Source organism: Pongo abelii, chromosome 4 (assembly GCF_028885655.2).
Source record: "Pongo abelii isolate AG06213 chromosome 4, NHGRI_mPonAbe1-v2.0_pri, whole genome shotgun sequence".
NCBI lineage: Eukaryota > Metazoa > Chordata > Mammalia > Primates > Hominidae > Pongo > Pongo abelii.
In genome coordinates, this window is record NC_071989.2 from 184,446,097 (window position 1) to 184,460,958 (window position 14,862).

Here is a 14,862-nt window from a genome sequence, read left to right on the forward strand (position 1 = left end):
CATCCCCCCACGCCTTATCTCTCCCCAAGTGGAGAGCTGGAAAAAAGGCATCAGCTGTGGGCAGGTGACTCACGGAAATTTTTGCAGTAAACCAAAAAGTTCACCGCCTAAAATCTGGTGCTTCTGTGAACAGTTTTCTTGAAGAATAGTTCCTGTTGTCTCTTTAAACTTGGATCATTCTTGATGGCACTTTCATTGGGAGTGAAATTGATATGGTTTGGGTCCTATGCTAATTCTTATTCCTTAAGTTCTAATTCTTTTATATTCCCTTTTATAAAAGTAGACTGCTGTGTCTACTCAGTAGGCTTTCAGGACTGCTAATTGAATGGGAATGTAACATTTATTTTGTTCATTCATGTTTTTTTCAGCAGCCCTTTGCTGAATGCTTGTTTATGCCAAGCAATATGGTAGACACTAGAGTCCCAGAAAGAGGATATGACCCCTGCTCTCAGGGAGCACGTAGCATGGTATGGGGAAGAGGCGCAAGACACATTGTTAAAATACACAGTGTTTAAAGTTTGGGGCACAGAGGGAGCGCATAGGAGGTATCTTACCCAACTGGTGCAGGTGAGCAGAGACTTCTTTGAAGAGGACTGGCTGAGGGCCACATGCTCTACAAAAGCTCAGCAAGTACACAGAGCATGAATTGTTGGAGATTTGTGGATGGTTAGGTTGGCTGGGATGTAGGCAATGTGTAAGGAATTGACTGTACCATATATAAAAATTAGCTCTCAGTGATTCGTAGACTCTAATGTAAAAGTCTACAACTGTAGAACTTCTAGAAGAAAATACAATAGAACACGGGCTAGGCAAAGACTTATTAGACTCAACACAAAAAGCACAGTCCATAAAAGAAAAATTGATGAATTGGACTTCGTTGGATTTTTTAAATTCTGTTCTTTAAAACTATACAGAAAATGCAAAGAGAAGAAACAGCACGGGAAAAAAATGTTTACAAGGCATGTATGTGATAAAGGACTTGTGTCCAGAATACATAAAGGACCCTCAACACTTAAGCTGGGCAAAAGGTTTGAACAGACACTCTACCAAGTACATACAGTTCTCAAGCACCTAGAAAATGTTTAGTATCTTTAGTAATTGGGAAATCTAAATTAAAACCACAGGAGCTGCCATTAAACGCCTATTAGAATGTCAAAAACTAAAAAGATTGATCATAGCAAGTGTTGGTGAGGAAATGGAAGAACTGAAACCCTCCCCACTGCTGGTGAGAATGTGGTACGTTATTTCTGTGAGAAAATAGTGAGGCAGTTTCTTACAAAGTTAAACAGATGCTGCCCTATGATCCAACCATTTCCTTCCTAGATCTTTACCTAGGAAAAATAGAAGCACATGTTCATAAAAGACAAATGTTCATAGCAGCTTTATTTGTAATAGCCAAAAACTAGAAACAGCTCAAATGCCAATAAAAGGAAAATGGATAAACACCTTGTGAATACAAGGGAATACTTAGCAATAAAAAGTAACAAACTAGTGCTACACACAACATGAAGGAGTCTCAAAGTAATTACACAAAAGAATAGATACTGTATATCGAGTCCTAGAAAATGTAAACTAATATCTAGTGACAGAAGATAAGAGGTTGCCATATAGTGGGGTGCAGGGTTTATGGAAGAGGGAGGAACTGCAAAGCGGTACAAGGAACAAGAAAAACATTCAGGGTGGTGAATATTTTCATTATTTTGGTTGTGTTTATGGCTTCACAGCCACATATGTATGTCAGAATTTACACATATTAAATATGGGCAGTTGTATGTCAATAAAACTATTAGAAAAAGATCACTGGGGGAGAAAGAATTAGTCATTAACTTTTGAGGGGGTTTTTTGCTTTTTTTATATTTTTTTTATTTTTGAGACCGAGTCTTGCTCTGTCACCAGGCTGGAATGCAATGACACAACCTCGGCTCACTGCAAATTCCGCCTCCCGGGTTCAAGCAATTCTTCTGCCTCAGCCTCCCGAGTAGGTGGGACTACAGGCATGTACCACCATGCCTAGCTAATTTTTATATTTTTAATGGAGATGGGGTTTCACCATGTTAGCCAGGATGGTCTCGATCTCTTGACCTTGTGATCTGCCTGCCTCAGCCTCCCAAAATGTTGGGATTACAGGCGTGAGCCACCACACCCAGCCTAACTTTTGAGCTTTTTACTTCATTGAATATATATATATAAATATATATATACACACACACACACACACATATATTTATATATCTTTTAAACATATAATTACTCTCTTTAATTCATTTGGACTTTTCATCTAAACATCCTCTGTTTGCACAGTTCTGTTAGGTAAGATATGTTCCTACCTTGAGAAATGTTGTGAGTATCTAGTGAAACACCAAACATCCTCAGCTGACTAATGTAGTATCAGACTTTCTAGTTGTGAGGTAGGGGTGAATAAGGCAGGATAGGGTGCTGGGGTAGGGGCTGGAAGAAGACATGGCATCAGGTTGGGTTTTGCAGGATACTGAAATTGTCTAGGAGCCTTGTCTGTGCGAGGAGCCTTTCCATCAGAATGCCCACCTCCAAGGTGGTACACAGCTGCTCTCTTTTGGGTAACAGGTTAGCCCAGTTTGCTGCAGACCAGAGTCTACTTACAATGAGGAGGCTGCTCTCACAGGGTCAAGTTCATCCATGCACAGGCTCTCGCTAAGTACTATGTTTACCCTCCCATCACCAAGTCTGTCCCGGCCCAGATGTCACCTGGCTAGGAAGTGCTAGGGGAGTATTTAGCATCTCCTTATGACAATCCTTCATCATCAAACAGAGACAGTTGCCAAAGATACAGTGTTTTCCTTTTCATTCTATCTTTTGAGGAGAGGGGCCCCTCTGTGTAACCTGTGAGGACTAGTTTCCTTGACGATGCTTCTCCCTTCCTCTCTAATCCACCCCTTTCCCCCCTCACGCCAACCCTCCTGATGAACCTTTTCTCCAGAGGAGTCTCTTTGGGGACCATGGTACGCCTCCCATGCACATTGTCTTCTAACAGCTTGTGTTGACTCCTAATTAAGCTGGCTGATTTCATTACAACCAGCTCACACCTTGGTTGCAGTGATTTCTGTGGCCTTATTTATATAACCATATATCTCATCACTCTTTATATTGTGTATTTAAGTACCACTCCTTTTTTAAAACTAAAAATCTAACAGCGTTTATTCTCCAGAAGACCAACTTGTTCATTTCCATTAAAAAAAAAAAGTGTGACTAGCAAAAATGTTTTATGCCAGAAATAGTTTTAACCATACTGACAGCAACTAAAACCAAGAAAGACGAGGTGCAAAGTGGGGTGAGGGATGGTAAGCATTTGTTGGGTTTCTGTTATGTTCCAGCCACCATACTAGGTGCTTTATGAATGTAATCTGGCATATCTTCATCCACACACTTTTAGGAAGCTGTTAATGATGTTCATTTTGTACCATAACAAGGAAACGGAAGCTTGGAGAGGCCAGGCTCTGCCTGTGGTTCTCCACAGTCAGGAACTAACCGGAAGGCTGGAGACTTGAGACCTTGGCACCAGGCTGTCCTACCTCCCCAGCCAGGGGATTCATTACAATTAAAAGACAGATACCTCCCCACCTCCATTATATACCCAAGCAGTGCTCAGATTAAATGCGGGAGTGGGGGAAAAAATAGAAACCACTTGATCTTTGCATGTGTGCTGATTTACAGATCAAAGAAGGTTACAGGAAGTTAGGCTAACACCCTTGTTGCAGCGTTTCCCCCAAATTTCACTAACCACATTCTAACTGGATCTTGAAATGTGGTGAGAGGTTCCTTCCAGTTAATCAGAAGAAATTGCCTCTAAGACCCTGTATAAAAAGCATTCAAAGCCATTTATTTCTCAACACAGAGGTTCCCATGGATGAGTGCACCCATTCAAGTTGGGTTAGTTGGCTTCTGGTGAGTAGAAATTACTTTTACATAATTAATTTCTTTTTAAAATATAAATACACAGCGTATGAAAGGTGACTGGGTAATATGGGATACAAATTTTGAAAATGAGGCCATCTCAGAACATCTGGAATGCATGGCCCCAAATAATTAAATAGAAGTAAACTGTCTTTAGAGAAACCTACAACATGGGGGACTATTCGTGTGATTCTTTTTTCAATTGTTATCTCTATGCCTTTTTCATTATTTTGGCAATCCTAGGTAATAAAACTTACACAAACAGGACTTATTTTTGTTAGACAACACAGAATGCAATGCTCTGAAGAAAGAAGGGATTGTTATAAAAGTAAAATAGAAAAATAACCTGAAAAATTAACCATTTAAAATGGTCTGACTTTTTTTTTTTTTATTTTTTTTAAGTTTGGTGTTTGCTACACCCCTGTGTTGTGCACTGTTTCCTCAGAAAAGGTATGTATTTGTTATTCTTCAGAATAATCATGAGTATTAATCCTAAAAACCAATTGAAGGCGCAGGTGCCATTATTCCATTTCATTGGCAGGGAAGTTGAGACTCAAAAGATACTGAAGCCAGGGTCTCTTAAAAGGAAGGGATGGAGGCAGAAATCAAACCCACATCTGTCTAATTTCAGATGTACCCAGCTCTTTTCTACCCACTTCCATTAAATTTGAAAATGCTTTATTCTTTTGTAAGAATCAGATTAACTCTGATGCAAATTTGCTTTTATGAAAATTTAAAATATGGTCCAATCCACTGGCAAATGCATCTGTAATACAGATATGATAGGATGCAAGTTCCACCCCCAGGGACAGCAATTATGTGCACTTAGCTTAGGTGGTTGGTATATTTGCTTCCCTTCTTCCCACTTAGTTTTTTGCCTTAAAAGCTTTCTTGTGCATGCCTTTCATCACAAACTGCCCTTGAATCCTGCCTTTGATGTGAGAACAGGACTAACTGGCGTTAAATCGGCATTTTCTACATCAGGTCTCCAGCCTGCTCTTGACCTGACACCAACACACAAAGCAGCGGCATTTTGTTGTCTGTCATTTTCTGTAAGTGTTACCAGGCCCCTTGCCTTGGTAATACCCTTTCCTTTGTGGGCCGGTAGGTCCCGAACATATGGTCTTTAATCCCCTAGCCTTGTGGAGTTGGTTTTGGATGAGGTGTTCTGTTCTAGAACTAATGCTGTCAGATCCCTCTACCTGATCAAGAACTCCACCTTGTATCTGCTCTCCCACTCTGTCTCTGACCCTGCTGTTCTTGAATAGAAATTTAAACCTCATAAGACAGGAGCCCTTCATCACCTTGGGGCCTACTGAGGAGCCCCCCTTGAAGAGGGCAGGACCTTCAGAACTTGCTCTGGGAGCCTGATTCAGATGAATTTCCTCATCTCTACAGAGGGATAATGATACCTGTTTAATTGTACAAACCCCAGAGTCTTGGGGCTCAACCTGAGAATGTCCATTTCTGTAGTATGTGGCTTATGAACACTGGTGTTCAGCAGCTGGCCTTGATTTAGCAGTTTACACTTTGAGCACATAAAATGCCAAGGGGTGTGCCTGATACCAAGTTGTAAAACACCTAAGAAATGTAACAGTAATTATTTTCAGATTGAAAGGGTTTTAGATTTGAAAACCCGTAGAGAAACTTTCTTCTACTTTAGCCTTGATTTTCTTTTGAGTGCTGCAAGAAAAAAAATATAGCCCAACATTTATTTTTTATGATTCATTTAAACTCTAGGGGTAGAAATGAAAAGCTTTCTGTAACTACTAGTGTCCTTAGGTCAAGGCCCTCAGAAAGCGTGTGGTTTTACATTTGAGAAACCAATCCTCTTTTGTTTTACTGTATTTTAAAATAGCTTCTTACTCTGTTTTGTTGTTTATACATTGTTTATATGTTTGGCTTCTTGAGGTCTCTGGCTCCTCAGTTTTTCCTTGGCTCGTAACATAGTATCCTCATTGATCCAAGCATGACCCTGTTTTGCTTATTTTTATTTTACTTATACTAATAATATAATGAATATCCACAAATTCAGTGCCCAATGAGGCAGGAGAATCGCTCGAACGCAGTAGGCAGAGGCTGTGGTGAGCCAAGATCACGCTACTGCATTCCAGCCTGGGCAACGGTGCGAGATTCCATCTCAAAAAAAATATATATATATATATCTCTCTCTCCAATAAGTTACATCTTATAGGCTCCTCCCAACCTGTGTCCCTGCCTCCCCTGCAGATTTAACCACTATGCTGAATTTCATGCTCTTGCATTTTATATTTGTGTATGTATCTTTAGTTTGTCTTAGGAACTTTTTAGACAAGGGTGTCACACTGTCATAAGATGTATAGTCTTCTAGTACTTGTTCTTTTTATTCAGTATCAGAACTAAGATTCATCTACATTATTGTGTGTACCTGTAGTCCGTTCATTGTTATTGTTGTATAATAGTGCATTATATGAATGCACCACAGTTTCCCTTCTCCTATGTGAACAAGTGATAATGAAAACATTCTTTATTAACATTTTTGAGAAGCAGCAAATGTGTTGCTTTGAGAGATATTTATAGCATTAAATGTTTATATTATGAAGAATATAAATGTCCCAACTTAAAAAAAAAAAAAGCACAAAAGAATAAACATCAGAAGAGAAGGAAGGAAGGAGATTAAATCAGAAATCAATAAAATAAATAACAGAAAGAGTAGAGGATCAACAAAGTGAAAACTTGGTTCTTTGAAAATAGAAACAAAAACAGACAATTGTCTGGTGAGATTAATCAAAACAGAGAAAGAGAAAAGCACAAATAATATGAATGAAAAAGAGGTATAACTGTAGATTCAACAGTGATTAAAAATAATATCAACATTATACCAACAGATTTGAAAACAGGCAAAATAGACAAATTTCTGGAAAAAATATTAGCAAAGCTGAAAAATTAGAAAGTCAGAACAGGCCAGATAGTCATTAAGGAAGCTGAAGCAGCATTTAATCTTCCTCCTACAAAGAAAACACAAGAAACAGGTAGTGTTACAGGTAAGTTTCTCCCAACTGTCAAGGAACAGATTATTCCAATTTCAAACAAACTCTCCTGGAAGATAAAAAAGAGAATACTCCCCATCATCCACCAAGGTTTGAATAACTTTAATTCCAAGATCAGACTTGGGCCTTTAACATACATTCATAGTAATTACAGATACTTAGAGATCAATGGCAAAACAGAAAGACCAAGAGGTGGCATAGCAGGGCTTTGGGATCAAGAAAGATCTGCCTTCAACATCTCAGTTGCACCTCAGGTTTCCTTATCTGTACAATTATAATACTGGACTTACAGAGTTTTCATAAGGGTTAAAATGCATAATGTCTGGCCCAGCAAGTGAGCTATAAGTCATAGCCATTATCGTTACCATCATCAGTGTCATCATCATCATTTAAAATTACTCAGAGGCCCACTACATAAACAATAGCCATCATGGGATTTTTTTTCCTACCCTTTTTCTATATTCGTAATTTTTAAAATTTGTTTTGCATATTTTAAATATAAACTTACATCCTGACTTTTTTTTAACCTTACAGTCTATCACATGTCAACTATATTAATCAATTTTTTTATTGTTTTTTAGAGACAGGGTCTCACTCTCTTGCCCAGGCTGGAGTGTAACGGCACAGTCATAGCTCACTACAGCCTTGAACTTCTGGGCTCAAGCAATCCTCCTGCCTCAGCATCCTGAGTAGCTGGAGCCACAGGCATACACCAACACATCTGTCTTATTTTTTATTTTTATAGATACAAAAATTTGGGTCTCACTAGGTTGCCCAGGCTGGTCTCAAACTCCTGGCCTCAAGAAATCCTCCTGCTTCAGCCTCGCAAAGCTCTGAGATTACAGGTGTGAGCCACTGCGCCCAGCCTCTAATATTTTTTTTAAACTAATCACATATCAAAATATTAGCAGTTTTTCTGGTAGGTATTCTGGACAATTTTTCTTCATGTTAATGAGTGTGCGTTTCTCTTAAAGAATAAGCTTTAATATATATACACCCATAATACCTTCAAATACAGTTTTAAGCACTTAAAGACTAAGAGTGGTTATCTCTCAGCGGGATTATAAATGTTTTGGGGTTTTTTTTTGTACATTTTAGTATTTTCTGAAATTTTTTTAACAAGCATGTATTATATACAGTAAACAAAAGTACATTAATGTAGGCAGATTCTCAGTGTTATACATTTCACTGACTGCATATCTCTTTTTTTATCAATGGTGAACATTGCAAATGATTGATACATTTTTCTTAGGAGTGGCATTGCCACAAATGGTTTTTCCAACACCAGCAGGGTCTGAGAGTGTCATCACCATACACTCTTGCCAGCAATAAGAGATTTCACCTTTTAATGATATGAGAGGGAAAAGTTGGGTGTTGGGTTCTCCAGTGCATTTCTTTCATTATGAGTGACATTTTTCTGAAAGGAACATGATCTCGTTTTCTAGCCGCATGAAGCATTTCTCCAACAAGACCCACTGTACCAGTCCTGGGATCTTCACACCTGTGCCTTCTCCCTGCCCTTTCTAGGTCCTGATTCTCACCTCTGCCTGTGTAATAACCCTGTCATTTCTCCCTTATCCCAGTTCCATGTCTGTGACAAGCTTGGAGGCGGAGTTGCAAGCTAAGATCCAAGAGAGCCATCCTGAATTGCGACGTGTGTACTTTAATAAGGGATTGTAAAGCAGGGAGGAAACCTCTGCAGCTCATTCTGCCACTGCAAAGCTGGTGTAGCCATGCTGGTGAGAAAAATCCTGTTCAACCTGGGTTCTCCCAGTTACAGAAACCTTTTAAAGATCCACATTAGCCTTTTAGAATAAAGCTGCTACTTTAACAGAGCACCTGGCGTGGGCCAAGTGCCTGATACTCCCTTACATTGAATCATGTTATGATTTATAGAAATACCCTTCCTGTAGCTTTTATAGTCATTGTTTTTCAAAGACAATATACCAGCCCTCACCCAGGGTTTTAAAAAAGCACTGGTAGACATAGAATAGGTGCTCAGTATATGGTCAGTAAATGTTCTATTGATTATCAATCAGTGAAAAAAGAAACCTGTTTAAAATACTGAATTTTCATCTCACTCCCATTGCAAATCAAGGAGATCTCAGCAGTGAACTGGGAAAATACAAAAGCTCTGGGCTAATCTATAAAAACTTACCCCGAAATATTAAGGGCAGTTTGCTTCTAGTTTGGGGATTGTGCTGGCCCAATGAAGGTGATGAAGTTTTTGAATTTGGAGGGTAAAAGCTCCTTCACACCCCTTCCAAAAGTCAGTCACAGACCACTGCAACATGCCTTCCCTGCTGGATCATTATATACATTCAGATTGTGGGTGGATTGCCTTGGTTGACTTTTAATTTATTGTTTTATGTTCTTATAAAGATGATAATCTTACCTTGCAGTTATTGACTTTATATTCAATTATTTACATCAAATAATGAAATAACTGAAATGTACAAATGTCAAATTTTGGAAGTATATTCAATACCAATGCTATATAAGTGGGCTGAATCCAGTTCATTGGTTTTTTTTGGTAAGAAGTAAGACTACAGTTCCAGCTACCTACATGTCTTTTCTTGTCATCCTTATAGATCTCTTTGGCTTTCAGAAAGATACAGTGATAATGTGTGTATGAATCAGTCACAATGAATTTTACTTGAATATTGTATGTTGCATTCCACTTCATTTGAAAATAATGAAACCATGTACCACTGTTTACAGCATCTGTAGTGATTTCACAGATAATATATTTAATGTAACAGATTATGTTTCAACTCTGTAGATGTTTAACGTCATAGACAGTCGGCCCTCTGTATCCGTGAGCTCTGTATCTGTGAATTCAACCAAGTTTGGATGGAAAATATATATTTTTTTTTTTGAGACAGAGTCTCGCTCTGTCACCCGGGCTGGAGTGCAGTGGCGCAGTCTCGGCCCACTGCAAGCTCCGCCTCCCGGGTTCACGCCATTCTCCTGCCTCAGCCTCTCCGAGTAGCTGGGACTACAGGCGCCCAGCACCACGCCCGGCTAATTTTTTTGTATTTTCAGTAGAGACGGGGTTTCACCGTGGTCACGATCTCCTGACCTTGTGATCCGCCCGCCTCGGCCTCCCAAAGTGCTGGGATTACAAGCGTGAGCCACCGCACCCGGCCTGAAAATATTTTTAAAAAGATAAAAAATATACATAACAATGAAAAATAATGCAAATTTAAAAACCAATACAGTATAACAACTATTTACATAGTGCTTACATTGTATTAGGTGTTATAAGCAATCTAGATATGATTTAGCAGGTATACAGGAGGATGTGCCTAGGTTATATGCAAATACTGTGCCATTTTATATCAGGAACTTGAGCATCTGCAGATATTGGTATCGGAGGGCGGTCCTGGAGCCAAGCATCCACGGATACTGAGGGGTGACGTTTCATGAAGTGTAGATCGTTGTATTCAGAGATTGTAAATGACAAAAATATAGAAACTATTTAGTTTTGGCAGATTTTTTTTCTGACAATGTGACCAGACTGAATTTCCTCATAAAGAAAAAATGGCGTGCCTTGTGTCTGTGTTTCTCTTTTCTCTGAAAGAATTAATAGATCTGAAGCTTTGGGCCACTCGGAGCCTTCCTTGATGCTGCCAGAATCTTCTCATTTAGATATTCTGTCTTAAACCATTGGAAGCAAAACGCTTTTCCGTGACATTCTGGCCTTGGACAGATTCTGTTATCCTCGACGTGTCTCTTTATAAAGTGGTAAAAGCCTGAAATTCAGGGCAGATCTCCATGAGGTGCTGAAGGGCTCTTTTCATAAGAAGCTAAGGCACTGCTGCCTGCCCCAGGTGTCCCGCTCCTCTCAGAGTCCTCCCCCTACCAGGTAATCTGTAGCTCCATTTCAGAATGTTAACCTCCAGTGAAGAGCTAATGACTGGTTAGAAGATTGACAAACTAACCAAAATTTTACACACTCCAGTTATGTGTGTTAAAGGTTATAAAAGGAATGGCCGGGTGCGGTGGCTCACCCCTGTAATCCCAGCACTTTGGGAGGCCGAGGCGGGTGGATCACCTGAGGTCAGGAGTTTGAGACCAGCCTGGCCAACATGGAGAAACCCCATCTCTACTAAAAATACAAAAAATTAGCCAGGCTTGGTGGCGCACGCCTGTAATCCCAGCTACTTGGGAGGCTGAGGTAGGAGAATCGCTTGAACCCAGGAGGTGTGGAGGTTGCAGTGAGCCAAGATCGCACCATTGCACTCCAGCCTGGGCAACAAGAGTGAAACTCCATCTCAAAAAAAAAAAAAGAGATTATAAAAGGGATGATGAACATGGAGCTGTGTCTTTTTAAACGTTGTTTTTTGATGCTTCAGACTCTTAATGCTTTTATATAAAGCTATCAACTATGTATGTTAATCACGGTTTATAACAAAGAACAAATAAACCAAGATTGGCAATCCTTGCCAATCTTTTAGAAATACCTTTTCTGGAGAAAAAAATCCACATGAAGTGCAATAAGCTTGTAAAGCTAAGTAGTTATTAATATTTCTATTAACATGATACAAGGGATTATGATTGTAAGTGTTTACTGACTGGCAGTTTTTATTTCAGTATTAGCACAGCGTCTTGCCAGTGTTGGAGGCCATGTATTATTTCATTTCAACTGGATGAAATGTTAAATAAACTCAGAATGAAAATAAATTCTCTCTTTTATTTGTACATAAAGGATAAAGCAGTTTGTATGTTACAACTGATGGTACTTTTCATTCAAATTTAATATCTACAGTACCATCAGCAACTCCTAATGAAAAGATATTTTTGTATTATGCCTTTAACAAGAAATATATTTCTATTTTGGACTACCAGTCTTCCACCTTTTTGAACCTCATATACATAGAGGCACACCCACCCACCCCCCAAACTCCTATGACAATGTGATTCCAGGAATATTAATGATGGGTGTGGGGGATAGATTTCAGCTTTAAACTTTGATGGCCACACCACTGCACATGACGGTGATGTAAACGTGCTTCTATATTATTGATCTGATTCTAACCTGGAACTGGCATTTACTAACAGAGAAAGTCTAAATTGACCTAAGATTAAGGAGTGCCTTAATAAAAGACTTGATACAGAGCTGAGCATTTTAACTTCCCTGGCCATGTTTCTGCATTTGTTTTGCTACAGTAACTCTGTTGTCACTGAAATTATTTAAATATATGCAAGAGCGTGGGTCTAGAAGTCAGACCGAGCCAGGTCCAATCTACATTGTGCCCATTTATAAAATACGCATTTGGGCCAATGACATTCTCTGTGACCTTCAGTTTTGTGGTTTTTGTTTTGACTGTTTGGAGAAATCATTGAATCATAGAGTTGTTATAAAGATTAAATGAGCTAATCCCTGCACAGCAGCCACCATATTACCTGGCACTTAGTAAACATTCAATGAATGCTTGCCTCTTGTATATTTGCTCTAGAGACAGTGGGTGTGCATGCAAAATGCCAGTATATCATTGCTAAAGGTAAGATTTCAGAACCCTGGCAACTTTGCCAGAGATAGCACACAACTTAACTAAAAATAACAGATTAAAATGGTCAAGTGGAGACTTTAAATCCATCCCTTAAAAATGTCCAACAATTAAGGTTTTGCATAAATGAGACAGAAGTAGGAAGAGTCTCCACTCACAGATGAGAAAACGGGCTTGCATTAGTGAAGTGCATGCTCCAGGCTGCTCCTGGTCACTTGAAAACCAGATCTGACACCCACACCTACAGCCCTGTCCAAAAATGTAGACAACTGGAATATGCTAATAAAATTATTTTTCTTCTGCGTATTGAGAGTTTTACTAAAAGCTGCAGGAAAATAAGATTACATTTGGTGGGATGAGATAAGGCATCACTTAAACCCTGGATAGTCAAAGTGTGGTCCGCAGACCAGAGACATCCAGACTTGTTAGAAATGCAGATTATTAGACCAGACCCCAGACCTGTTGAGCCAGGATCTGACGGATACCAAGAGCCCCAGGTGATATCCCTGAATATGTCGCAGCTTGAGAAGTTCTGGCTACAACCACATTCCTGGTGTTCCCAGGGGTCTGAGCTTCATTGGGTCAATTTGAGGAAAACTTGTGATTTTCCATGAATTTGAATATTTACCCCTCACCAGATTCCAAGAAACCATGGGAAGGGGTCATCATTGACGTACTTGGGGGCACAGTAACAATGAGATGATGGCAAGGATTTGGATTTCTGTTCTCCATTGCCATATCCCCAGCACCTAGAACAATTGACACTAGCCCAGGGGCCATGTGGTCATTGGGTTCAACCTGGGCTATTTCTAGGAATCTGCAAAGTATACTTACCTCCTATCCAAATGTGGAAAAGAATCCGTTTTGTGTTACAAAGAGGTCAGCACCAGCATGTGGAAAGAACAGGGAATATGAGATTTTCTGAGAAGAGGGCTAGAGGGGAAATGACTGTGAGCAACCACATTATAAGCGTTGTTCTAGAATGAGCCCTTTCATCGCAGAGGACACAGTGCCTCTGAGTTTCTGGAACAGAAGTAAACCAGGGCTGATACACATAGGGGCTTGTTTAATTCTCACTGAACCCATAATATCCCCACTTTCAAAGAAAAGAAATTTGATGCTCAGGGAAGTGGACTGACTTACCCAGTGTCACACCATGGCAGAACCACGATCTTTTTTTTTTTTTTTTTTTTTTTTTTTGTGTGTGTGAGACGGAGTCTCACTCTGTTGCCCAGGCTGGAGTGCAGTGGTGCAGTCTCGGCTCACTGCAATCTCCACCTCCCAGGTTCAAGTGATTCTGCCTCAGCCTCCCGAGTAGCTGGGACTACAGGTGCCTGCCACCACGCCCAGCTAATTTTTTGTATTTTTAGTAGAGACAGCGTTTCACCGTGTTAGCCAGGATGGTCTCGATCCCTTGACCTCATGATCTGCCCACCTCGGCCCCCCCAAAGTGCTGGGATTACAGGTGTGAGCCATCATGCCTGACCCAGAACCACGATCTTAATTTGTACCTCCCAAATTCTCATAGCTTCCCCATCAACAGGAATAATTATAACCAGCTTTAGAACAACATTTCACAATCTCCAAAGTGTTCTTTACATACATTCTTCCTTGCAATTCCCCCAAGGGTTCCTGTGAGCATAATCTCCATTCAAAAGGTGGGGAAAGTCTTGAAGAGGTGAAATCGTTTGCCACCAACCTTACCCGAGATATTCAAAAGACCACGAAGGGTTCTGTTCACATTCACATACACACAGATACAAGGTATGTAGAACATGTAGAGTTCCAATGAGCACCCAGCCAAGGTCAAAGGTAATTTCCAGGTGGGGCCTCATATTAGAGTCACAGAAGCAATGGTTCTCAAAGTGTGGTCCCTGGACCAGAGCATTAGCATCACTGGGACCTTAGAAATTCCCATTCTCAGGCCTATCTCGTACTTACCAAATCAGAAACTCAAGCTGGGACCCAGCCAACTTTTAACAAGCCTTCTGAATGATTCTGATGGACATTCAAACTTGAGAACCATTGGTCAGGAGGATGAATGCTTGCAGCTGGACCTCCCAGGCTTGGATTCAGCTCAGTTCTTCAAATTGAGGTAGGCTAACCTCTCTAAACCTCAGTTTTCTCATCTGTAAAATGAAGATATACTACTTCCCTCATTGAGTTATTGTGAGGATACAGTGAGTATTAGCACATAGGCAGCCCTTAACCTGATACCTGGCACAGTGCACATCCAATACATTTTAGCTAAATTTAAGATGGAGTGTGATCCCTGGGACAAAAGGCTGACAACATTTTGCTGGTGACCCTATTGGGAAACAGCTACTCTCATGACTGCTGATAAGAGTGCAAATTGCTACAATATCTCTACAAGACTTTGGCAGTATCTA

General features: G+C 40.0%; 1 protein-coding gene across 4 annotated transcripts in view; it reads left to right on the plus strand.

The window, feature by feature from the left end:
* SFXN1 (sideroflexin 1) overlaps positions 1-10,511 on the plus strand; it is a 49,906-nt gene extending 39,395 nt beyond the window's left edge. For 3 of the 4 annotated variants that reach the window (XM_024247217.3, XM_009241300.4, XM_054556261.2), the window contains 3 exons: positions 3,872-3,921; positions 4,333-4,380; positions 8,543-10,511. In XM_024247217.3, the coding sequence (XP_024102985.1) occupies positions 3,872-3,921; positions 4,333-4,380; positions 8,543-8,639 (195 nt within the window). In that variant the 3' untranslated portion in view covers positions 8,640-10,511. The remainder of the gene's footprint in view (positions 1-3,871; positions 3,922-4,332; positions 4,381-8,542) is intronic. The other variant, XM_054556260.2, reaches the window with a different exon arrangement.
* The last annotated feature ends 4,351 nt before the right edge of the window (positions 10,512-14,862 follow it).